We start from the raw sequence: 27,084 nt of genomic DNA, 5'->3' as shown, positions 1-27,084 counted from the left end.
AGACCATGTTACACGGAAAGGCATTTCCTGATGTTCAAAACCATGAGGAGTTTATGAGTGCGGATGAGGTGGGTGCAAGAGGACCACCTCAGCTAAACAGACAAAACACTAAGCAAGACCAGAGAGAGGCCTGGCAGGTGCAGATGCAGAGGGGATAAGAAAGAGAACAGCACAACGGTGTGCAAGTGTGAGAATCAACGGCCACACGTGTAAGTGTGAGAATGCCAACGAGAGCTGTCACTTTGTATACTAATTTTAAAATTAATTAAAAATGTAACAACTGTGAACTCTGATATGTACTTAAGGACTTCTTTGACACTGTAAGAACTAAAGCAGCTTCATGAAACAGACTTGAAATAGAAACTGGATGTTTCCCTAAGAGACTGAGAAGGTCTCTGGATCAGGAGAAAGTAATGAGACCTCTGCCCAGGGAGAGGCAGTGTCAAGGGATGGAGGAAGGAGGGGCAAGCCTGGAGGCTCTCAGCACCTCTTGTTTACACCACTGACAGTGCGCTGGCTCGGCAGAGCCCAGCAGTACGCTCTGATCTGCAGCAGCAGCAGCCCCAGCTTCACTCAACCACACTATGAAACGACACGGAAACAAAGGACAGTGGACTTTAAAAGAGAGGTCTTACTTCACGCTTACAGAGGAAAATGGTTTTCTCCTACGATCAATGCATTCACTAGTTTCCTCTATCCCAAATGCCACTTTCAAAGGACAAACCTAACTTCTAAACTATGTTCGAAGCCCTTTCATTTAAGTTAAAAGGCTTGGGAGCTCACACCTGCAATCCCAGCACTCTAGAGGATGAGGCAGGAGGGTTGTTGTGAGTCTAAGACAAGACTGGGTTACATAGTGAATTCTGGGCTAGCAGGGGCTATTTATAATGTGGAACTCTGCCACAGACAGACCGACGACAGACAGACAGACAGACAGACAGGCAGGCAGGCAGGCAGGCAGACAGACAGGAAAAATAAGCATGAACCTACTCTTCCTCCTGTGTAACAGTCTTCTGTATCTGTGAGTAAAAATCCCCAGATGCCTTGTGCAGATCACCTAATTTAAGCATCACCAGCCAGTAAGGTTTGCTTTACTCCTATTTTATAGACAAAGCTGAATTTCAAAGAAATTATATCTTAGCCTGTGGTCAGGAAAGTGGCACATTCAAACCCGCAAAGCTCTTAGTAACTATACTATTATAATTTGCTGATACATCTTTCTTGTCAAAAAGACTTACATAGATTAAATTCAAGTCATTTTAAATTTATAGGCATTATTATTTAAATCATTCCAGTAAACCTACTTCCCACAATGAGGTAAAAGTAGAAATTCTAAGAATTATTTTTCTTTTTGAAAAGCTTAAAAAAGCCAGGTGTGGTGACTGTATATGGATGGATCCCCAGTGGGGCAGTCTCTGGATGGTGTCTCCTTCAGTCTCTGCCCCACACTTTGTCTTTGTGTCTTCTCCCATGGGCATTTTGTTCCCTTTTCTAAGAAGGACCAAAGTATCCATATTTTGGTCTTCCTTCTTCTTGAGCTTCATTTGGTCTGTGAATTGTATCACAGGTATTCTGAGCTTCCAGGCTAATATCCACTTATCAGTGAGTGCATACCATGTGTGATTGGGTTGCCTTACTCAGGATGATATTTTCTAGTTCCATTCATTTTCCTAAGAATTTCATGAATTCATTGTTTTTAAGAACTGAGTAATATGGTACATTGTGTAAATGTACCACATTTTCTGTATCCATTCCTCTGTTGAGGGACATCTGGGTTCTTTCAAGCCTCTGGCTATTATAAATAAGAGTACTATGAACATGGTGGAACCTGTGTCCTTACTACCTGTTGGAGAATCTTCCCAAATGAAGCTCAAGAAGAAGGAAGACCAAAGTATCATATAGATACTTTTGGTCCTTCTTAGAAGGGGGAACAAAATACCTAAGGGGCGAGATACAGAGACAAAGTACAGAACAGAGACTGAAGGAAAAACCATCCAGAGACTGCCCGACCTGGGGATCCATCCCATATACAGTCACCAAACAACACTACTGTGGATGCCAACAAGCGCTTCCTAACAGGAGCCTCATATAGCTGTCTCCTGAGAGGCTCTGCTAGTACTTGACAAATACAGAGGTGGGTGCTCTCAGCCAACCATTGGACTGAGCACAGGGTCCGCAATGAAGGAGCTAGAGAAAAGACCCAAGGAGATGAAGGAGCTTACAGCCCCATAGTAGGACCAACAATATGAACCAACCAGTACCCCCAGAGCTTGCAGGGACTAAACCACCAACCAAAGAGGTCCACATGGAGGGACCCATGGCTCCACTTGCATATATATAGCAGAGGATGTCCTTGTTGTACATCAAAGGGAGGAGAGGCCCTTGATCCTGAGAAGGCTCAATGCCCCCGTGTAGGGGAATACCAGGACAGGGAAGCAGGAATGGGTGGGTTGGTGGGCAGGGGGAGGGAGGATGGGATAGGGTGTTTTTGGAGGGGAAACCAGGAAATGGGATAACATTTGGAATATAAATAAAGAAAATATCTAATAAAAAAAAGAAGAAAAGAAGCCTGAAAAATAGCTTTTCACATGAGAAAGCCAGTTTCCTTAATGATGATAAAACTTGGTAAATGTCAGCATTCTTTCAGAAAACTGGAAAAATGTTGAGTTTATTTACATACTCTGTTATGCTTCTAAACTCTAGGCCACACTTGGTATATAACAGATTTAAATGGAGTCATCTGTAAACTAAATGTGCACATACATCTGTTCAGTTGCTCAAGAATAATCCAGTTACAAAGTAGGTGCAAAAACAAAACAAAACAAACCAACAACAACAAAAACAAGAGGCCTGAAAAGCTAGGGTTACTGTATATTCTTAAGTGAAAAAGAAAACGCCAAGTTACAATGTACCTTTTATCTACAGGCAAACAAAAGTAGGTTGGTCAGTATTCCCTGTAATGAACTAAAAATAGACCATAGGCAGCGCTCAGTTGCTTCTAAACAGCATTTCCCAGTAAAATGAAACAGGGCTCCTTAGAGACAGCTGTCTCTATGTCTAGAGCAGAAACTAAACAATATAAGCCTGCAATACCAGAAAGCAAGAATGTGTGACTCTCAAAGACAACACACATGAACTGAATACATATTACACCCGCAAGAGACTGGGGACAGAGGAGGTGACTTGGTCTGGCAAAGTGCTGGCTTTGTAGGCATGAGGTCCTTAGTTCAAATCTGTAGCGCCCATATAAAAGATGGGCCTGCAAGACGGGTGGAGGAAGAGACCCCTGGACATCACTGGTCAGTTAACTAGGCCTACGTGGGGGAAGTTTCAGGGCAGTGACAGGCTGTATAAACAAAAGACTGAAGGCACCTGCAGAATATGTGCTGACCACATGCACATGAGCACCTGGACATACAAACACACAAACACACACACACACAGCACCATGAACAAGATGGAATCCTATTGAGTGGACAAAGAGGGGGAAGCAGTCAGATATTTATACAACTCTGTAAATTCACACATCATTCTTCACGTGAAGCCAGATACATCATTTCGTATGATGTATCTAGAAGTGTGTATGTGTGTGTGTGTGTGTGTACACAACTTTGATGTTGAGTACATTCAATTACTCTCTATGTTTTGAGCCAGGGTCTCTCTCACTGAATCTGGTCAGAGCTCCAACAGTCTCCCTCCTCTTTCCATGTCCCCGCTACTGGGATGACGGATGCATGCCATTTTTAAGTGTGTGCTGGGAATCTGAACTCAAGTCCTTTTCATGCTTGCATGGCAAGATTTTTTTTTGCCTGAGCTGTCTTCCCAGGCCAGCAGCTCTTGTAGAATCCGTAAGAGTTGGAGGAAAGAGTGCTGTGCTGTGGCTTCTAACGGAACCTGAAGATAGTGATCAATGATGGTACTAAAAGCCAGACCGTCTCCTGAAGCAGCTAGCTCACCATGCCCAAACCAGAGACGTGGCAGGAGGTTCACGTGCACCCGTGTCTGTCTATTAAGTATACCATATCTAATAGTATTAATACTACAAATAATAATATAACCACTACACCCAGTCAGGCTTCTGTAACTGAAGTGGCTAGAAGGATATTCAGGGGCCAAGGCCTATGTTAAATGATACCCCAGGCATATGAGCAGCCATATCTGTACTGTGGAATATTCAGAACAAATAAAGAGCAAAAGCAGGTAAGAGGAGAGGAACAGAAAGCCTAGTGATTCTTCTAGCCATTTCTGACCAACAGCATGTGAAACTTCTGGGTCCTTCTCACTAAATGACATTTCAGATCCAATTACTAAGACACATTTATGAGACAAGCAAAAAAAAATTTGAATACTAATTAAAAATTTGAAGGTAAGAAACTATTACTCATTTATGATAATAGTTTTGTGATTTAGTAAGGGAAAGAGTCTGAGATGAAGATGAAGAACACACTGGGTAGCACTTATGATAAAATGTAAACAACATAAAGAATATTAGAATAGTCCTAATGTGCACAAAGCACTCCATGTTTTCCTTTCTTCCTTTCCTTTTGTTTGCTTTATTTGCTTGTTTATTTGTTTGTTTGTTTGTTTATGGTTTTGAGATACAGTCCACCACACCTCAATTCCTGGAACTCACTATGTAGGCCACTCAGGCCTCCAACTCACAGAGATCCCCCTGCCTCTGATGGGGTTGAAGGTTTGTACTACCCGCCTGGCATACTTTGTGTTGTCTAGCACTAAGCTGACTATTGTCCCACGTGATAAAAACTGGCTACAGCAATGCAGTGCTATCAATGCAGAATTCAATTATTCCTACAACAAAATATGTATTAAGGTAATGCACATATTAATTAGCTAGACTTAGCCATTCTACAGTATGTATTTCAAAACGCCATGCCGTATACAACACATGCATACAATTTTTTCAATTAAAATTTGTGTTCTGCAAATAAATAATAAAGACAATATATCTTAATGTTATCGGAAATGAGATGGCGTTTCGGGGAAACAAAGGCATCGGCAAGAGAAACAACGATACGGTGACAAACATGCAGGACTCATAGCCACACATTCTATATTTCTAAGCATGTTTGAAATTTTATGCAAGAAATCTTAAAAAATGAAATAATATACCTAAAATACTAGTTTTATTCTTTGCACCCCAGATAGAGAACACTGATACCTTAGCTGATGTGGCGTAGCAGCTAACTCATGTGGTGGAGGGGTCACTCATCTGGCAGAGTTGCAGATTATGGACATCCTAGAAAACTGCTCATGCGCCCACAGTAAGCATTGGTCTGCCCAGAACAGGCTAGGACACGCCCTCAGATTTACATGGAAGTTCATCTTCACCATAGCTTCCTTATACAATGCCCAAGCTGGGGCAGAGCCTGTGGTTGTACAAAGTAACTAACAAACCAACTATCAGCTCGGCGTGGTGGCACACGCCTGTACTCCCAGCACTCTGGGAGGCAGAGGCAGGCGGATTTCTGAGTTTGAGGCCAGCCTGGTCTACAGAGTGAGTTCCAGGACAGCCAGGGCCACACAGAGAAACCCTGTCTCGAAAAAACAAAACGAAAAACAAACAAACAAACAAAAAGAAACTATCTATCTATCTATCTATCTATCTATCTATCTATCTAATGCACTTCCAGGATGCGAGGAGGCATCTCAGGAGCATGGCTGGGCCTGTGGGGTGGGTGGGTCCTGGGCCTCAGCCCTGCTTCCAAAGATGAGCTTCTCCACTAGCTCTTTCCAGCGTAGCATAGGAATGGACGGGCTGGCTCTACAGGGTATGGTGTCACAGTTTTCCTACAGAAATTCCTATCGAGAAGCAGCCCAACCTGCCTTTTGTTTCTTCCCAACATACTCCACGTGACTCCATTGCTGTTCTTAGATAAGCCTTCAGATCTCTTGACCAATCCCTCTGGACTAGTCCCGTCTATCAAGCTGGCACCTTTTTTTGTGGGGAGGACCTGGAATGCAATTTTGTAGAGGATGGATGTCCTGTAACCTGCGCAGACTGCTGAGATTGAGGTCCCTGCCTCAGCTGCTGCCACCTAAGTCGCCAATCTGTCCCACGTGCCCAATGTGCGCTGGCCTCCAGGAGCAGGCACCGCGGTTTACTGACTAGCAACATTCCGCTGACATTCCAGCACAGGGGGACCCGTGCCAACCTCCACTCTGCTCACAGCATCACCCCACTGAGTTGCTGTTTCTCTGGGGTGCTCACCTGCTCAGAGGATGCCCCATGCCTAAAGTGCTTTCATCCCAGTCACCTACCTTCAAGGCGAGAGAGAGCAGACACCCTGCTGTCCCTAGACCGTCTATAAAGCTGCCGAATTCTGGGCAAAGTTCTTGGTCTTTCTCTGATGGCTCCAGTGTAGTGAGAATTTTGGTTTCTTTCAACTAAAGAAACCAACTAAAACCCAGTAACATTAACTGAAATTTTTTAAATCCAAAGTGCGTGGTACGGGGCTGCTTCAGACTGTCCACAGCCACTGTGCTTGTCTCCGATTCTAGGAAGGGTGTGATTTCTGCCAGCTGCACATAGTTTGCTTGGAATTCTGAGGACTCCTGAGAGGGTATAAATGCGGGAGTCCCAGAGGCCTGTGGTGGCTGCTGCTCCCCTTGCTGCTACTGTGGGATTGCTGTTTTGCTGAATGGCTGGTTGGAAATATCCTGAAAGTGGACCCAATGCCCTCAATCAGCAGGAAGCAGTCTAAAGAGGTCTACACCCCGTTCCCCTCTGACCTTTCTGTCCTACCTAGTGTTAGGGGTTGAAAGGGACTGGGAGGGTGGTAGGGTGGTAGATAATAGAAACCAGTAAAGCAGTCCAAAAAGAGCATGCCTATAGTTCCAGTGATGACAGAATATGTACTAAATACATTTTCTCAATACATTCATACTCTCTGAAAAATACTGACAGAGATTATAATTTTCAACTTATTTACTTCGACTTGTCTGTAAATCTCTACAATAAAATCTTCATATACAGAGCACAACTGTTACAACATTCCTCTCCTTTCAGCTTCCTAAGAATTCACATCACACAGTCGTGGAGAGCAGGGAGGCTACCATCACGTGTCTCAGCATAATGAACTCTAGCAGTCCATGTTTAAGACAGAACGTCACCCAAATGATCAGGTAAGGGAGCTTGCATTAACTAATGTCAGATGAAATAAACAATCCACCATTTCTGCTGTGAGAAATTTTTCCCCACCTCAAAATTACAAAGATATTTTAAGTTTCACATTTAGGGGTTGTGAATCCATCTTGAATTTATAATTATATGCAGTTATGCCTTGGAATCTGTACAGCGTCAGTTCTATGGCCCCAGTTCCTGATATAAAAAGCTGCAGTTCTCGATGTCAGCTATATAAATTGTGTCCTATGTGCACAGAAACCTGCATAAGACTTCTGTGTATTTAAATGATCTCTAGATTACTTGTAATTCCTAACATGAGACAATTATTTCAACTTTTGAAAGTACTTTCCATATATAGTAGCTTGAACTTGTACATAGTGAACCTAGGCATAGGGAGGTACCCCTGTCTATGAGAGAGTTCAGTGCTTACCCTCCCTGAAGTAGATGACTACTAATTATTCCATATCATCTCCCCCCCCACCGCCCATTTTTTTCTTCCCCTCACTGATATACCATGCCAGCTTTATAAAAGACCAGCTTTCCTCCATATGATGATTTTCTACAGGTCACTCTATCTCCTAGAAAAGTCTGAACTAAGTATTTATTTCACAGACCTTGACATTCAGTAGAGAAAAACAGTATCCTTTCATGTGATCTAGTTCCTGCTGGTTTTGACTCTTGAAAACTCTCTGTGCTTCAGCATACACTTCAGAACCCACTTCACAGCTTCCAAGGAAAAAGTATGTAATTTGAACTAACGTTGTATTACATCTACAGATCTATCTGGCAAGAGGATCTTTATAACAATGAGTATTCATTTTCAAAATTACCAGTATCTTTTTCTTACTGTGTAGGTTGAGTTTTTGGGGGGGTAGCTAAAAGTTGATAAGCTTGTGACTTTCAGTAGTTGCTCCAATTATTTCTTTTCCTCTAGTTTTAATTCCAGTTTCTGTTGATAATTCATAAAAATGTAATTCTGTATGCAACAACCTTGCCAAATATTTTGACTAACTCTCACAATTTTTCTATGGATACTAAGTGTCTTCTATGTAGACAACTATGTCATCTGTGGATAATGACAATTTTATTTTTCAAGTTTTTGTGTTTTCTCTGGCTATGGGCTCTCAATTAAAATTTTTTTTTTTAATTAATGAATCAAGAATCATGCCTGCTTTCTGATGTTGTGACTGCCTGAATATCTGGTCTCTAAGCGACTGACACTAGAGCTGCCCCTCTGCTGCACTCTGCTGAAGCACTTCCTCATGAGGGGCAAGTTCATCTCTGGGAAGGATCACTTGAGTCCACTAATTGTGGATGCTGCTGAGCTAGGGAATGGCATTCTCAGAACCTCCCCTGGGTCCGGCAGTCACTTACTACCTGCTTTTATTTTTACATTATATCCAGTGACACACTAAAAAACTCATACCTTTACCAAGGAGAAGTATTTGGGGTAAAGTACTACAAGTTAAAAGATCAGAGTTCAAAAGAAATGAGGTGCAGAGAACTGCTCATTTGGAATCTGGCCCAGATGGTATGGAAAGGCTTGTCAATGTACCTGAATGCAGTATGGTAGAGAAAGACCTGTCAACTAAGTTATATTTTGTATCAGAAAAAAATGGGTACTGTCTAAATGAATGGAGTGAGATGTTAATCATTGATAAATTATCGTTCTATTGGACAAATAGTTTCATGAAAAATTATAAAAATGGCTGAAATACTTTTAAAAAATTATCAGTATATCAGTTAAGATGGATTTATAATTAGTAAAGTTTCTCATTTCTTATTTGAAAGAAAAACAATTTATAATCCATACATGCCCACATATCCCCTGGCTATAGGTGAGCCTTACAAAGCATGGGCATTTCAAAGCTACCTTTTCCACGCCTGCAATTGTTAAGACTTCTGACAATTTCTGAACTTCTCTACTTCTGATGAAACAGAGTAACAGAAGAACAAGCCGTTATACTTACAGTTTTAATAGGATGCCCCTTATTTATAAATGTAACCTTTCTGGCGGGGTCTATAGCTACTTATGTCTTATTCTCCATACAACTTGGCCTGAATTGATCTTCTTAGCAATTCCAAGTTGCATATTTGTTTCCTTCTGGATATGATTAAGAGATCAGAATGCATTAGAATAGCATAATCACTGAATACAACATAGCTTCCATTTTGGGAAAGCACATATACACAAGGGTGGAGGCTGGAGGGGAGGGAGGCCCGGAGGCCACAGCCCGGAGCAGCTGTGTGGCCCTGGCACAGCACTTATTTGGGTTTTGTTTTTTCTTTTTTTAAATAACTATCTCAAGAACTTGGATTGTTTTTAATTTTCCAAAAAATTTCTCTTGTTTTGTCACTGAGAACAAACCATGTGTTTAGTAACTGACTGGGTCTCTTACAGATATCCATCTTGGGTTTACCGGGAGGTATCTCATGTCCCAAACACACATCAGTCCTATGTGCCAAAGTTACTGCTGCTGACTATGGACGAGAGTTGAAGACACTGCACCACACCATCTGTAGCAGTGAAACTATTAAAGCGTAAGAATCAACAAAAGAAAGTTGCTTTAATCCAGTCAGTTCCTAAGTCGGTGTCACATGAACTTTAAGGTATTTAAAAATCCATTTATACTTTTTAAAAGAAATGCAAACTTAGAAACTTTTTTGAGACAAGGGAACACACACATCAGAGCAGCACTGGGCAATGCTTGGGGCAGCTGTGATCTGAATCGGGCTGTTATACAACCTATGGTTATACAACACACAGAAGACTGTTGGAGAAATCAACCCCCAGCATCTCCTCATGAAGACCACAGGATGACCCACTTGATTGTAATTTTATAAATTTACACTCTACCACTCTGTGAACTTGTTCAGAAACCAGACAACCGTAGTGTCTGTTACATCTCATCATTTGGGACAATCTCCAGCATGAACCCACTGGTGAAATAAAACACTAATGTCATTAGAGCATATAAAATGAATGTGTTCAGCAAATCCTGGGTCTCAGGAACAGCCTTTGTCTAAATTTAACTAGATTGTGACAGCAGGCTGGCAACGTTACTATTCGCTCTTAAAACCAACAAGAAGATCAAATAACTAGGAACCAAAATAGCACTGGGAGGCAAAGCCATAAAAGATGAATGAGGATCCTGGAACAGAGCATCAGTTTCAAGGGGAGGTTCCAGAGCTTCACTCCCAACCGAAGGATTAGGCGCCCCCTGAAAGCCAAGCTCTGTCCCTGAACGCACAGGGGACATTCCTCCAAGCAGACAAAGAAAGAATACTCCCAGTCCTGCCTTGGAGGTGGCACAGCTAGCAACAGAAACACCCAGGACCAGGGAGGAAACAGAGGCAAGCAGTCACTTTCCAGCCCGAGCTGTGTGCCGACGATGGCTGACTACTGTGCGAGGCTCCATACCTGTGCTTTTTGATGCCATTGGAGAGCGCATCTCCCCCACCACAGTCTTTTCCTTCAGACATTCTGTGTTTTCCACTGCTCACAGGCACTTCGTTCTCTTCAAAGGAGTGTGCTGTCACAGCTTCCAGGCAAGTCAGCGACCCCTCGGACTCGGAACCTGTGGCACAGCAGGCACATGGTGAATGTGCTGAGCTTGGGTGCAAGGCTTCACTAACAATGGATATCGCCCTCAACACATCGGCTGTGAAACTCAAGCAGCCTACTTTGTCCCTTCTCAATCCATCAGCAAACACCTCCTCGGGGATTTCAGAAAACCCGTTCCCACTGTGGCTTCTGTGGATTTATGTGACAGATGTACACTTATATAAAGTTACAGTTAAACTGATTTTATATACTTAGAGCCAAAGATTGCTGAGTTCTTTAAGAAATAGTATTCAGTAGTCTCCCACCCCCAAATTTTTATTCTCTCCTTCTCTAGGCATCTTAACTTTAGCATACCCAAAAAAGGTTCAATTTTAAAAACTTGTATATAAAGCAATATCTACAGCGTTGCACTTATGAGAAGTTTAAGCCACACCAAATCCTGCAGTAACAAAAGGAAAGGCAATTTTAAGAATACGTGTAAGAACACTGCTCTGGCATGATATGTCTGAATTCTTGCGTCCATACATGAGCTGTGAGGCGGTTGTCTAAGGACATGTCTAGTTGCCTAGGGACTCGGAATGGAGCCATCTGCTTGCTGGGGACGGAGAAGATGATTCACTGCTCCACCAGCCACGGCAGCTGCCGAGACTCACAGTCCGTATCTTCTCCAAGCTTCCTCAGGATGCTTCCCAAAAGGTGAGGCAGGGCTCTGGATTACCATCAAATATGTTAACAATCTCCTGGCTTGCAGGGAGGAACTTGGGATTCAAACCCCAGTTGTATGACTCCTTACTGAATAGTTGGTCCACTCATTCTCTAGAGCCTTTTGACAGGAGGCCTCTGTTTCTGGTCAAACACTATTCAGAGATGGTCTGTGGCCTCCTGTCTGACTCTACCCTCCTGTGCTCAGCTCTAAGAAACTTGCCTTGCACAGCTAGAACAACCGGCTTGGTGCGTGTTAGTGCAGAACTCCCGCCTGCTACGTCAATGCATGGAGTCCTATTGCAATCCCATTATGCTGATTCAGAAAGAAACTGGGATACAGTGCCAGTTGCCCGGTGGCTGCTTGTACTATGTAGGACACCTTGAGGCCCAAGTTGTAGAAAGGCCACAGCTTTGTTCTCTCATGCAGCACAACACACTAGTAGTCCTCCCATATACACTGACTCGCCATGTGTCTTAACTTGAATACGCTTGGTCCAGGGAGTGGCACTACTAGGAGGTGTAGCCTTGGTTGGACTAGGTGTGGCCTTGTTGAAGGAGATGAGCCACTATGAGGGTGGGCAAAGAGAGCTTCCTCCTCCTAGTTGCCTGAGGATGTTGGTCTCCTCCTAGTTGCCTTCGGATCAACTCTTGACTCCTTCTCTAGTGCTATGCCGGCCTGTGTGCCTGCCTGCATCCTGCCATGATGATAATGGACTGAACCTCTAAACCTGTAAGCCAGCCCCAATTAAATATTGTCCTTTATAAAAGTTGCCTTGGTCATGGTGTCTCTTGAGAGCAATGGAAACCCAAACTAACACACCATGGTTTTAGCTCCTTGAGGTCAACAACTACATAGAAGATTCCAGAAACCACTTGTAAGCTTTAAATTGTGCACAGCAAGTGACTGAATCTAATGTCACCTTTGTCCTGAGGGATGTGATGGTAAATGCTAGAAGTGGAAATACTTCTAACAGGAGCATCAGGAGCAAGCCTGAGTCAGCACTGGGAACACATCTGCCAGAAGAAGTTCATGAGCTCAGTGCCTGTATCCTGCGATTTGTTTCTGAGTAAACTATTACAAACTTCAAGAGCTAAACAGCTTTGTCTTAGTATGATTTGAAATGCATTTGTACTATGTAATTTAGACGTCAAAAATAAAAAAGCAATCAAACAGTCCTTAGATTTCTTTCTGAAACACTGCTACACACAGGATACTTTGTATTTGAAATTTAAGAGACACAAATGATAGGAAGGGACTTTCCTACTTAAAGAGCTTTTGTTCATGGTTTGTTTTTAAACTCAAAAGATGTGTGGTAAACAAGAGCTAGGTGAGGTCTCTGAGCAAAGACAAACTTTCTCCAAATCAGATCTCAGTGTGGTACATACATAAGCCGACATCCCACTTTCGTGTTTTGGTCATTTTGGAAACATGCTCATGGGACCACCATGCCCATGCCATGGACAAAGAATCAGATGGCACTGAAGACACTTGTCCTCTCTGGCTAGTGGTACCTGGCAACTCCCTGTTTCCCTTCTCTTTGTCATCTTTCTCTTCCTCCCCTTTCCTTTTCCCTGCCTTTACCTCCTTCCTAACTCCTCCTGTCTGGACTATCAATTAAAAAGCTCTGACAGAGGTTACTAACTACCTCTATTCTGCTGAGTCCAGTGGCCATTTTTCAATTCTAATTGTGACTCATCTACCACCTCTGACACTGCTCAATTTACCCTCCCTCCCTAGGAACTGTGTGTAAAGCAGGTACAAGAGATTCCCAGACAGTGAGTCCTGGCAGCTGCCCTCGGTTCAGCAGAAGTACACTGTGTGGGAAACAAATGTGCTCAGTAAATTGCTGCAGGTACAGTTACAGAATGGGGATGGTGGCCATCAGTCAGTCCATCTCAGAGTACAGAGGCAGCAAAGGGCTGAGTGAGCGCTGACAAGAAGTAAGACAGGAAGGAGAAGGGCAGTGTCACATCACAGCAACTGTCCCAGGTAAGGGGTATGAGCCAACACTGGAGCAAAAAGATGCTTATAAAACAGCAGAGGAAGATACAGGAAGGAGTGTGCATCATATATATACTACATAGGATAAAGCAGAAGAAGATACAGGAAGGAGTGTGCATCATATATATACTACATAGGATTAAAGCAAAAGCAGCAAAGGCAAGCAGAAGACAAAGGATGGAGAACAATCACGGGGCGGCTCCCTCTGTTTATATTGGAGGCAGCTGGACTTCGTTTCCTAACGAGCTTTTTAGCTCACGGCTGTGAGGAGCCATGAAGCTGATCATGTATGAAGGTAGAAAGCACAGAACCTCACAGCAAACAGGCCTAGCGTTTCAGTGTAACAAAGACTGCTTTCACTAGCAATGGGGACTTATTCTTCATGTGCACACCTTTAACACAAACATACAAACCCATTTCCAGAGCTACATCATTTCAAGTGGAAGGCCACAGTACCAAACTATTTAATCTCTCAATTATATGCTTCCTTTTATAAGAGTTGCCCTGATTATGGTGTCTCCACAGCAAAAGAATGTAACTGAGATGTAACAGGGATGCATCATTAAAGGAGATGTTCCTCAAGCTTCTCACTGAGGTGAGCAGCTCTGCTTCAGTGTGTGCTGTGTGCTGTGTGCTGTGTGCTACGGGTGGAGACAACAGGAAACTCTCTAACATTTTGATGTTTTAGGCACTGTTCATATTAGAAGTCAGAAAGAACTATTCTCAACACAGTTCAGACTGAATGTAGCACTGTGGTTTGGCTACGAGGTACACACCACTCTTGTGGATCAAAGGCCACCTTCAGAGAAGTGATTACACAGGAGGGCTCTGTCTGAGCAGTGTGCCCATCCCCTGCTGTCCATTGAGAGTGAGGTGGAAGGTGGGGCTGAAGGAGAAGGCAGACTACCAGGGACTTTGAAGAATGTATCCTGTTCCTGGTACCACCTATCACCCCTTGCCCACTTGCCCACTTGCCAACCATTATGCAGTGAGCAGTGTCCTCTGTCAAAGATTCCCTCCTATTAAAGCACACTGTGATGTTCTGTGTCACTTTAGGCCGAATGACCTTGAGCCAGTCAACTCTGGCCTAAAACAAACCTTTTCCTCCTTTTAGTTGATTTGATCAGGTAATCTTTTCACAGTGACAAAATGTGACTAACACAATCCCCTTTCAAACCAAAATAGCATGGACCAAGGGCAGTGACTGGGTTATGGTGACTCCAACATCACTCTAGAATTAAGATAATTCTTACCTTTGCCCTTTTAGAGTTAAGGGGTGTTTCAGGTGTTGACTAATTAATCCTTCCTACCATGAAAAGGCTGGAAGAACAGGTCAGAAAGTTCACACAATAAACTTGCCAATAATTCTCCTGGGCTGTCCTGATAAGCCTTCTGACATGATCTTTGAAAAGTAGCCCAAGAACAAACAAGACCGAAGCAGAAGACTTGGAAGAACTGTGAACAGCGTCCAAATCATGCTTCCTCCTCTTAAGGTCACAGGAAAGGGAAGAAACGCAGGCTCAGTTTAAAGCTGTCATTGTTAATAGTTATCCATGAACTAGAGCTGTTCTTAAAATGCCTGAAATCGTCCAAGGTATAGCTTTAAATGTCAGTGTCACAATTTCATTTGGCCATAGGTATAACTGCATAAACTCAAAAATAACAGTCATAAATAAGTGAGCAGAACAAAGAAATAAAACTGATCACAATCCTACTTAAATTATGGACTGAAAATAAGATGATGCCAGAAGTGGTTGCCAAGAGACTGCTGTAATAATTTATAAGGGACTGAGGAGAGCATGAGGCAAAAACTTGGCCATGTATGCAGGTGACAGACATTCTAGATATCCTCCCCAGAGGGAGTCTGAGGTCAAGGCAGCCACAGAGCATGCTGACACTTATGACAGAGCTTCTCAAGAGTACTTGCTGGTCCCTAAGGAATAAATCCATTCTGTTTTCTTCAACTTATAAGATCTTTGCATATAGTTGAAGAATGACATGAACCACAACAACAGGATTTGGAAAACCTTAATGTACCTGAGTACGAAATCTCGCATTCCCAATTAGTCTTGGTTGACAGCCTCTTCTACACCAGCTTCATGAAGACCACAGATGCATCTAGCAATTCTGTAGCTGCATTAGTTAGAGCAGTTGTACTTTGGAAGGGAGTTTCATGTGACCAACAAACCAGCATTTGTAAAGTACCTACAACACACTATGTAAAGACTAGCTTCGGAGACAGGTTGGAGAGCTTAATGAGATGTGGCTGGTGCCCCCCAAGGACTCAACATTCATGATGGAAGACATCCATAACCACATCGGTACAGATATCTGAGAATGTTTGAGAATTGGGGGGAGCTGCTCTTAAGGAAGGCAGGGCGAGCTTCCGAGAAAATCTGACAAATAGGCTTCAGCAGGAAGGATAAAGTAAGTCAATGACTTTAAGGCAAGGCAACACTGGGTGTTGCTAAGAGCTGGGTGCTGAAGGTATGTGGCCAAGATACCATGGCACAGCCAGAGAGGAGAGTAGTCAAGAGAAAGAGTCCTCAGAGACTGGTGTTACACAAGGATAGACCACAGAGTTTGAACTTGAACCAACATGTGACAGGAGTCAGCAATTATTTTACAAGATGATGACTAACATCTGATTTAGACTTTGCATATGGCCCTGATATATCATTTCCTATGGTACTCTAGCCATAAGCTTGAATTAAAATCACAGAAAGGATTTAAGAATTTGGTCAACATCAGCTTCCCTGAGTCAAAATCAGACTGGTAGGATAGTACTGTACCTGGGGGCTCTAGAGAGGATCCTTGAGTCTCTTCCCACCTGCATAGGTGCAGGTGTTGCAAGCTCTTAATCGAATCTCTAGGTACCTCCATGTTACCTCTCCTCACATAGCTATTAATCTACCTTCTTGCCTCTTTAATAAGAACATTTGTGAAAGGACTTTGATAGAACCCAGAAAGCTGATGGTCTCTGCACTGCAAAGGCCCTAATTAATCATATCTGTAAAGATCCTATTTTGCAAATGAAGTACTATTAACAAGTTCTAGCAACTATGAGGGCATATGTCTGGAGATCTGCTTCTCAGTACACCTAGGGACATGATGTGAGAAAAACAGAGAAAGGAATGTAAATAGGAGACCTATCAGGAGAGCAGTGTCATGTGTGTGGGGTCCAAAAGGAGAGAGTGGCTAAGGCTCCAGAGATGTGTGACAATTAGACAAGCATAGCTCTTCCTCACTTGCTCAGTTCACATTTGCAGAGCACTTCTTCAACTAACATCTTTGAACTGAACACAAGCACCTCCCCCATTAAGTAGCTCATAGTACAGTTGCGTGCAATCAACAAACAGATGCTTATTATGTGAAAGACATTACCAGAATAGAAAATGACCATAATGATTTCCATAAACAGAAAAAAAACAAAAAGTGAGATATTAAGCACAACAGACTATAGATGTCTTGGCTAAGAGACCTCCAAGAAGAGAAAGAACAAAGATCAGAGGCCTAAGGGTACACATGGCAAAATCAAGACCTAGCATTGGCTCAGTATGATTGGAACGAGGGAGGTGACAAGGCAGATGTGAGAAAGTGGCAGAAAGCCAGGTCCCTAAGATGCTAGCACTTGTTATGGCCATTGGAGGACTCTGTGCAAAGGCAATGCAGACCCATGCCTAAAAAGGATCCCTCAGCACCCAGTACTAAGTACTGCCAGATCTACCACACAAGCAGGGAGACAAGGCCACGACAGACACACGAAGGAGGCTGGGACTGGCTGGATTAAGCACACGTGTCCAGATTCTGCTGTCCTTTAAAGGTTGACCTGACAGGACTTGATGATGGGTAGAATGTGAAAAAAAGAGAAAGAGTTCAACACCGGCCTCTGTGAGTGGTGCTGCAGACCCTTCACTTACCAAGGTGGAGAAATCAAACTTGTGGGATGGCAAGTGTTCTCCTTCAGTTACCTAATGGTGTAAGCATCCTCGAGAGACAGTTAAGTACTAAGCAAGTGTTTGGATGCTTTGAGAATCCAGGTGACGAGTGAGGCTGGAGATGCAGAGCTGGTAGTTATCAAAGTAGGGGCAAAGTCTAAAGGCCTGGAATCAGTGCTGCATGGGCTGTGATGCACACCCGAGTCATCAAGGAGTTGTGAAAGTGCACATTCTTTCCTCTGCCTCCCAACTGGACCCTCAGGTTTTATGTAACTACTAAACTCTCCAGAGAGCTCTGTGTTACAGGTCTAGAGACCACATGTAGAGCAGTCATGGCTTATCAAGTCTTAACAGAGCAACACCATGTTGTCACAAAGTTCACACTCTAGAAAGTTCTCACGTTTAAAGTAAGTTTATGGCTTTTCTGTGGGCCATATTATATCTTTGCTTAGCCCGTGTGGTTACACTAGGCCGTAGGCAGAACATGTGCAAGTCTAGAGTGTGAAGAAAGAAAAAGAACAGGCTTCTCAACTATATCACAGTTTTGGGAAGACTGCGGAGAAGACACCAGTACATGAGGAAAAGAGCATTAGGAACACCTCTTCTAAGCATGAACACAAGAACAGCAGTGGAGGCAATCGATAGCCAAGGACAGATGTTTCAATAGATATCGGTGAGGACAAGGAGCCACAGCTGACTGGGTTAAGAAGGATGCCTTCATGTGCATGACAGGGGCTACAACTGGAAGCGTGGAGGGGCAGGCTTCAGTAAAAGACTGTTGCTATGATAATCACCATGACCAAAAGTAACTTGGGGAGGTGTCTCAGTTACTTTGTTATTGTGACAAGGTCATTCATCAAAGAAAGCATTTAATTTAGCTTATGGTCTATGATGGCAAAACAAAGGCATGGCAGCAGGGGTAGCTAAGAGCTGTCTTTTCATCCCAAAGAAGCAGAGAGGCACAATGGGAACAGCACTGGTCTTGAAATCTCACACCTTGCCCATAGTGGCACACCTCCTCCAACAAGACCATGCTTCCTAATCCTTCCCAAATACTTCCACCACAGAAGGACCACACATCCTAACACATGAGCTCATGGAGTCCACTCTCATTTCAAACCATGCACAGGAGGAAAGGAATGCATCTTGATCATAGCCTACCATTGTAGGAAGCCAAGCCAGAAACCCAGGGGCATACGTCAGATACTGGCTTAGTTTGCTAGTCCAAGGATCCAATGTCTTCCACATTCTTCCCCAAACCAACATGGTCAGGCCTGTAGTACAGCAATACTTCAGCATTAATTACTTTTTTGCTACAGGGATAAACACTACCACCAAAGCAGCTTCAGGGAGTTTATTTTGGCTTACAGTTCCAGGGGGAGTCCCTGGCAAAAGGAAAAAATGGCAACAGTGAGACAGGGTAAGAAGCGAAAGGAGCTCATCTTCAAACACAGGCAGGAAGCGGAATGAACAGAAATGCAGCAAGGCTATGAACTCTTAAATCTGGTCCCCAGAGATGTGCTTCCTCTAGCAAGGGTCTACCTCCTAAACGTTCCTCAACCTTCCCAAGAAGCACCAACCAGGGACCAAATGTTCAAACACATGAGCCTGCGGGGACATTTCTGATTCAAACCACCACACAGACCCAATTATCTATGTCTATAGAAAACAAAAGAAATAGAATACAAAGGCACACAAAAGGGGCAGGGGGCATGCCCATGAGGTACTGGCTTTGTCAATGGGAACAAGACATCAATGCCTTCACTGGATAATAGATTTGGCAGGCAGCAAAACTGGAGGGAAGAACAGCCATGGACTTAAGATTAAGAACTGCTAGCAATGGCCGGCTAGTTGTTGCTGGAGACTGACACGGGAGAGGAAGCGTGGCCTGGAGCTGAGCAAGATGAGTCATTCTAGGGAGAGAACGCCACAGGAGACTGTGTAAAAGCCCACACAATCTAAGCAGGGAGAGAGGACACCAGAGGGTCAGACAGCAAATGCCTTGGTGCAGTCAAAGAAACGTCAGGGCAGGGCTTTACGGATAGGACAAAGAAATGAGCCAGAGGTCTTATTATGGACTATAAAACTGAGATTACAGAGAAGAACATTACAAAGAAGACAAACTTGGGCCTGAACTTAGAAATGAGGCTACAGAGGACTGAAGACCTGATACCTTATTACAGACGTCACTATCTCCTACTCTACAGACTCTTCCTAGCCTGCCAACAAGTCTACTGATTCCAAAGACTGAATCTTTCTTATCTAGGTACATTTATATCTAACCAAGCAGCTGAGATGCCACACACTTAAAATATATTTGAATAGCAAAATCCTCACAATACTTAAGCACAAAATACACAATAAATCCTAATGTAGACATTTATTTAATTAATAGAAAACAAGAGAAGACAGACGGACAGACAGACAAGCAGGCATAGACACACACGCACACACGCGCCACATGATCTAGGCCCAGTGGTGCTTGCCTTTAAATCCAGCTTCAGGAAAACTGAGAAAGAAGGATGAGTTTGAGTCTACACTCAGCGCTACAAAGTGAATTCAAGATGAACCTGGACTGTGTAGTTAACATCATAGTTTAATAAACAAAAAGAACAAACAAACAAAACCACCCAAGTCAATCCAAAGCTTAAAGGATAAATGTCATTCATTAGTATATACATACACTAAATGCACAGCTTGAGTAAGCAGACAGGTAATTTTGATAGGGACACCCCCACTGCTCTCACTCCCCAATGTTGCACCATTTACACTACAGAAGGGATGTGGCTACCAGTCACATCCTCTCAAGAATGCTGTATGATAAATACTACAGAGACGGTTTAAGAACAGTCACATCCTCTCTAGAATGCTGTACCATATATATCACAGAGGAGGCTTAGTAATGGTCACATGCTAAGGTACAGGGTCTGTGGTGCTTTACATCAATCAACTCATCACAGAGACTCCACCTTTAAGGGACTCACAGTGTCACGGAGATAAGAAACACATGTTATCAAAAATAAAAAGCAAGAAAAAGGCAGCATGTAGTTCTTTATCAAGTACACAGTGCAGTAGACACAGCGTGTAAAGAGGTAGCTGGGTTCACCCAATAGCAGCAGGTCCAGAGAACACGGAAACAATACCGAAGAGGGACATGTAAAAATATACAGCTATAAAAAGTTAAGCTTTGGGACTGGAGAGATGGCTTAGCAGTTAAGAGCACTGGCTGCTGCTCTTCTAGAGGTCCTGAGTTTAACTCCCAACAACCACATGGTGGCTCACAACCATCAGTAATGGGATCCCATGCGCTCTTCTGGTGTGCCTGAAGACAGTAACAGTGTACTTAAATTAAAAAAAAAAAGTTAGCCTGCATTAGAAAGTTGTAGATGTGGGAATGGAAGCTGAAGAACAGTGAACACTGTTGTCTTAGTTAGGGTTTACAGCTGTGAACAGACACCATGACCAAGGCAACTCTTCCAAGGACAACATTTAATTGGGGCTGGCTTACAGGTTCAGAGGTTCAGTCCAGCATCAGGTGGGAACATGGCAGCATCCAGGCAGGCATGGAGCAGGAGCTGAGAGGGCTACATCTTCATCTGAAGGACCCTAGGAGAAGACTGGCTTCCACATGGTTAGGAGGAGGATCTCATTTCCCACCTCCACAGTGACACACTTCCTCCAAAAAGGCCACACCTATTCCAACAAGACCACATCTCCTAACAGTGTCATGCTAGCAGCCAAGCATATTCACACCACCATATGTGTCTTAAAATGCTCACACTGCACCTTCCAGCCTTTACTGAAGAAAGGCATAACAATGTGGTCCAATCCTGTACCTGCTCAGAATAAACACCACTGGCCTTATCAACGTGCTATATAGTAGGCCCCAACAGAACAACTATGAGACACAGGCCACAACTGTGATGTGACAAAGAAAGTCATTACTATCCTCTGACTTGGTTTTGGTTTTAATTTTCATTGATTGAAAAAAAGTATAATTTATCGTTTCCCAGCACCTAGACTGATAAAACTATTAACCCTGCCTCTGTTACATGACATAATCCACATGACTGAATTTCATGTACAGTTCGTGGGCATTTCCACACAAGCTGTAGTAAAAGGGAAGCGTGACAAGAAAGCCTTTCTGAGCGACTGACAGATCTTGGCGTGCTTCTGAAAGGAGGGTGAACGCAGCAGGACTCATCCTGAGCTACAGCAGCCTTGGACAGGCATCTCTGCACTAACACTAAAGAGGAAACACAGCACCACATGCTGGAAAGTGATTCCTTGCAAGATCACTAGAAGCTCATAAAGTCTACAACTTGGTTTCTCCCCCAACTGCTGCCGCCTCCTCCCTGTCCCCCTGAGGTCTCATGGTGCCACCTGACAACTACTTAACCACAAGTTTCATTTCTGGGACATCTTCTTCTCCTCTCATCTGTCACCCCATCCATCAACCCCCACTGTCACCACCACAGAATTGAAACCAGTGAGCACAGACACCTGAAACCAGCAAGAGCTGGCGACCGTGGGCTCACTGTTGATGTTCAAGATGTTTGCAAGAAAGACAACAGGCTTTTAGAAAGTGAGGCTGCTGCTATGCTCAGCAGCTCAAAGCCAGAAACGGAGATGTCCCCAAAGTATCATGCCACGCACTGCTCCAAACGGAGGTGTCCACTGCTGCAGATGGTGGGAAGACTCCTGCAAGCTCTGAGAAGACGAAAGCAGCTTAGAGAAGAGAGACTGAGGTAGAAGGAAGCAGGAAGAGCCACTGACTCCCAAAAGTTTATTTGCTGCCAGAATGAAGCTTCCCACAGAACTAACTAGCAGTTAGCATCTGGTTAAATCTTTTTGCTTTAATATACACTGAATGTTGGGCCTTTCCCCCACAAAATGTCCACTGAATTATAGTTGGGATTTTATTGGAGAGAGCCATTTCATTCCTCACACACACATACACACTGCAGTGAACATGCAAAGTGACGCCTTATTCATTTTTTTCCTTTTACATAATTTAACTCAAGCGTATTTAATCAAATTGTAAGAAAGGAATCTGACCTCTTTGTGGAACTTAGTAAAACAGTCACTAAGCATACTGGGAAAATAATTTTCTCAAGACATCCCACTAGATGGAAAAGAAATCTTACATGCCACCATGGGCTCTGGGCCATAGTGGGTGTTACCCACACAGTAGATTTCCACTGATCCTGTGTATCCTGGAAATGCTCGCAGGGACACAATAACGGGAAACAGGAAATCATGTGAAATCCCATCCAGGCAAATCAAAGAATCCTTTTCATTTAAAACGGTGACACAAGTTAGCTACTTCCCAGACTTTAAAGTGTTTATTTTTTATTTTTGCTACTAAAATAAAACTTTTTAAACTATTAAAAACGTTTTTTCTATATTCTTTGTTTACATTACAAATGGTTTCCCCTTTTCCGGTTCCCCCCTCTCCATAAGTCCCATAAGCACTCCTCCCTCCACCCATTCCCCAATCAACCCCCTCCCACTTCTCTGTCCTGGTAATCCCCTACATTACTGAATCAAGCCTTTCCAGGACCAGGGCCTTCTCCTTTCTTCTTCTTGGGAATGATTTGATATGTGAATTGTGTCTTGGGTATTCAGAGCTTCTGGGCTAATATCCATTTATCAGTGAGTGCATACCGTGAATGATCTTTTGAGACTGGGTTACCTCACTTAGGATGATATTTTCCAGTTCCAACCATCTGCCTAAGAATTTCATGAATTCATTGTTTTTAATTGCTGAGTAGTATTCCATTGTGTAAATATACCACATTTTCTGTATCCATTCCTCCATTGAGGGACATCTGGGTCCTTTCCAGCTTCTGGCTATAATAAATAAGGCTGCTATGAACATAGTGGAGCATGTGTTCTTATTGCATGCCAGGGAATCCTCTGGGTATATGCCCAGGAGTGGTACAGCGGGATCTTCCGGAAGTGTTATGCCCAGTTTTCTGAGGAACCGCCAGACTGATTCCAGAGTGGTTGTACCAGCTTGCAATCCCACCAGCAGTGGAGTGTTCCGTTCTCCACATCCTCGCCAACACCTGCTGTCTCCCGAGTTTTTAATCTTAGACATTCTGACTGCTGTGAGGTGAAATCTCAGCATTGTTTTGATATACTTTCAGGGATCATTTCTATAGTTTGTTATTAAAAACTTTTAAGAACTATCTTTCAAAAGGCTAGTGATGCTGTTCAGTCAGGTAAGTGCTTGCCACACAAAAATGGGAACTAAGCACCCCCGTAGAAGTCAGGCTTGCAGCATCCATGTCGACCCCAGGGCTAAGGAGGCAGAGACACGTGGGTCTTAGGGACCTGCTGGCCAGCCAGCCTGGGTGACATGTGCAGCTCCAAGTTCAGTGATTGACTTTGCCTCAAAAAGCAAGACAAAACAAACTACCTATTTGTAAAATGGGCCTGCGACCACAATAGAAAGTTCTCAATGAAAGAAAAATAATGGTTAAGAAATATCTAAAAAAAAAATTCTGTTACCTCCCCCCCAGCAAATAGGAAAATTGAAACAAAAATAACATTGAAATGTTCCAGTCAGAATGGCAAAGACAAATAGGACAAGGCACAGCAATGATGGAGGGACTGTGGGGAAAGGGAACTTTCGCTCGCTCACTCATTCGCTGTTGGATTACAAACTAGTGTAGTCATAATGGAAATCACCGTGGAAAATTCCCTAAGAAACTAAAAATAAATCTACCATATTACCCATCCAATGTTCCCAGAGGACTCAGCATCCTACTGTAGAGTCTGTATCTACCAATCCGATTGCTTCTCTACTCACAGTAGCTAGGAAGCAGAAACACCCTACATGTCCTACACCTGGCAAATGGATAATGAAAATGTGGTACATCCTCACTGTGGAACCCTGTTCAGATTCAAAGAAAATGAGATTAGGACCTCTTCAGATAAATGGGGAGAACTAGGAGTGGTCATGAGTGAGAGAACCCAAACCCCACAAGACAAATGCTCCGAGGTCTCTTTTATTGGAGGTTCCTGGCTCCAAATCTTCGATGTAATTGCTCAACCTGTAGTGACTACAGAAACCAGGAAATTAAACCAGGACCACTGCCAGGATGGGGGGGGGTATTGGTATCAACAGGGGTTAGCATAGGGTAGACGCGATCTGATCAGGGAAATGGGGAGGTGAGCCTGCGGAGAGGAGAGGGAGGCAAACTGAGGAAAGGTAGACGGATACGGGCTACCAGGAATCTGCTAGGGAAGTGCTAGGGATCTTTAGGGAAGGAGGAGAGAAGTAAATACAGAGGGAGGAGGGAGCTGGTTGAAATAACAAGGATACCGGGAAGAGACACAGGGAATCATGCAAGTAACTGTTTATTAAATAAGAAAAGAGAAACCCTATCATTCATATGTATGTGTATACATATATACAGATTTATACACACATACATACACTTCAGTGTATACATGTATACACACACACACACACACACACACACACACACACACACATGAATGGTTTTTTGAGACAGGGTTTCTCTGTGTAGCCCTGGCTGTCCTGGAACTCACTCTGTAGACCAGGCTGGCCTCAAACTCAGAAATCCGCCTGCCTCTGCCTCCTGAGTGCTGGGATTAAAGGCATGTGCCACCACTGCCCGGCATACATATATAATTTTCATAAACCTTTCTCATCTGGGCTGACAGTGCTCTGTATAAGACCCAAAGGTCATCTACTAAAATCCTAAAACCAGACATGCTAACTCTTTGCACTGTTGACCAAGTCTGTCTAAGAGACTCCCAAAATACAGAGCCTATTGCTAATGCCCTTGGCTAACTGCTAGAGGTGGAAGATAAAGTCCCATTGCTGAGGACACCATGCACTTCTTCCAAAAGCCTCTCTTCCCAAACACTGCTGAGCTGAAACTGACCTGAACATCCACCTCTGAGTATTAGAATAAATCCTAGAAGGTTCTGAAGAAGGGAGACAACCAATAGCCCTGACGGCCATGGCCTAGGAAGCCCATGCGTGACCTGCATGGCACGGTAGCCCTAGGACCGCCATAGTGGCTCACATACCTTGCAGTAAGCAAGGGTTCTCTAATTGGGTAAGACCCATTAAACAAAAGGCAGACGTGCCTGGTATTGGAACCCTACCTAGCTCAGTGCTCAGAAAGTCAGTTATTAAAGGAAAATCTAAAGCCACTAATTTACTAAACCGGCATGACCCCTAACAACAACCTATAAACGTTGTCATTATACCTTGTGTAAGTCAGGGTTCCTATTGCTGTGAAGAGACACCATGACCATGGCAACTCTTATAAAGACAAACATTTCATTGGGACTGCTTACATTTTCAGAGGTTTGGTTCATTATCATAATGGCACAAAGCGTGGCCACATGCAGCCAGACATGGCTCTAGGGAAGGGGCTGAGTTCTACATCTGGTTTAAATTCTCTCCCAGTGTTTAAAAGGGGAGGGCTATGAATCTGAGGAGAGCAGGGATTGAATCCATGATTATGCTACTTGCCTAGTAAACAGAATTCTATAGATTTAAGCTAAAATCAAATTAAAATGCTCCCCAGGGAAGGGGAGAACGTCCTAGATTTTTTGGGTGAGCTCAATGTAACCTCAGGGTTCCTTCAGCAGGAAGGAGGGATGGGCAGAGTCAGAGACTGCAGATGATGTACTCCGGCTCTGAAGACAGAGGACGGGCTTGGAGTCAAGGAATGCAGGCAGGTCATTGGAGCAAGGAACCGGGTTCTATCCTAGAGCCTACATGTTCTCTGACTTTAGGACTTCTGAGTGCTGGAACTGTGAGAGACCCAATCTCTACTCTTTCAGTCTAATTACAAGTTAGCATTTTAATTTACATGGCATTTAAACAAAAGTGAATGAAATAATGACCAAGTCTCCCTGGGAAGGCACAGGACGGTGGGATAGACAAGGAAGGGCTAGCCTTATTAAAGAGTCAAGTTTCTTCTCTCATAGCAGAAGTGAAGGAGGAAGTGTGAAGAAAGGCCGCTGAGTAGACAAGACAGTGTGCAAGTGAAGTCGTTTCTCAGCAAGAACTGTTGTGATCTCCACGGACTACCGGCCAGGTCAGCAGCAGGTCAGGCGTTGGACAGAGGTTGCCAGACTACTCATTGCAATGCATCTCTTATGTGATTCACTAACCTTATAGTAAGAAATAGCACAGAAGCCACAGATAAACTACTGTGCTTAAACAAATGTAACAAAATTTGTGTAACTATTCACGGCTTGCAACTGTACCTCTCTTCATTTGCTACAGCCAGCAGAGAATGTGCTCTTAGCCACTAGGATTCAGCCTCCGAGCCTGCTCTGCACAGCCATCCACAGAGCAGTAGTACCTCAATCCCACCGGAGCAAGAAACATATTTGGGAATGTGGACAGAGGGGTGGCAGCTATTTTTTATCTCCTCCTCCTCCCAGAGATGACTGCCATGACATACCCAGAAGCAGAGAGATGGGAGAAACTGCTAAATGTCTCTCAAGAAGAGAATGGCTAAAATTGTTCTACGTGCACGTAAAGATTGAGCCGGGAGCTATGATACTGATAAAGACCAAAGATAAGGTGGAATTGCTACATTGATGACTTTCTGCAAGTCCCAATATATACCTGGTATGGTGCCTTGAATGAAAATGGCCTCACAGGACCATAGGGTGTGGCACGATTAGGAAGAGTGGCCTTGTGAGAGCCTATCACTGGGGGATAGGC

General features: G+C 43.6%; 1 protein-coding gene across 11 annotated transcripts in view; it reads right to left on the bottom strand.

Moving 5' to 3' along the window:
* Positions 1–27,084, bottom strand: part of Osbpl1a (oxysterol binding protein like 1A) — a 187,096-nt gene that overhangs the window by 52,075 nt on the left and 107,937 nt on the right. For 10 of the 11 annotated variants that reach the window (XM_052201461.1, XM_052201460.1, XM_052201463.1 and 7 more), the window contains one exon: positions 10,566–10,722. In XM_052201461.1, the coding sequence (XP_052057421.1) occupies positions 10,566–10,722 (157 nt within the window). Of the gene's footprint in view, positions 1–10,565; positions 10,723–20,862; positions 20,951–27,084 lie in introns of those variants that run through there. The other variant, XM_052201471.1, reaches the window with a different exon arrangement.

The sequence above is a fragment of the Apodemus sylvaticus genome, chromosome 13, assembly GCF_947179515.1.
Source record: "Apodemus sylvaticus chromosome 13, mApoSyl1.1, whole genome shotgun sequence".
NCBI lineage: Eukaryota > Metazoa > Chordata > Mammalia > Rodentia > Muridae > Apodemus > Apodemus sylvaticus.
Note: the sequence above shows the minus strand (reverse complement) of the source record. Positions and strands in the feature narration are given on the sequence as shown.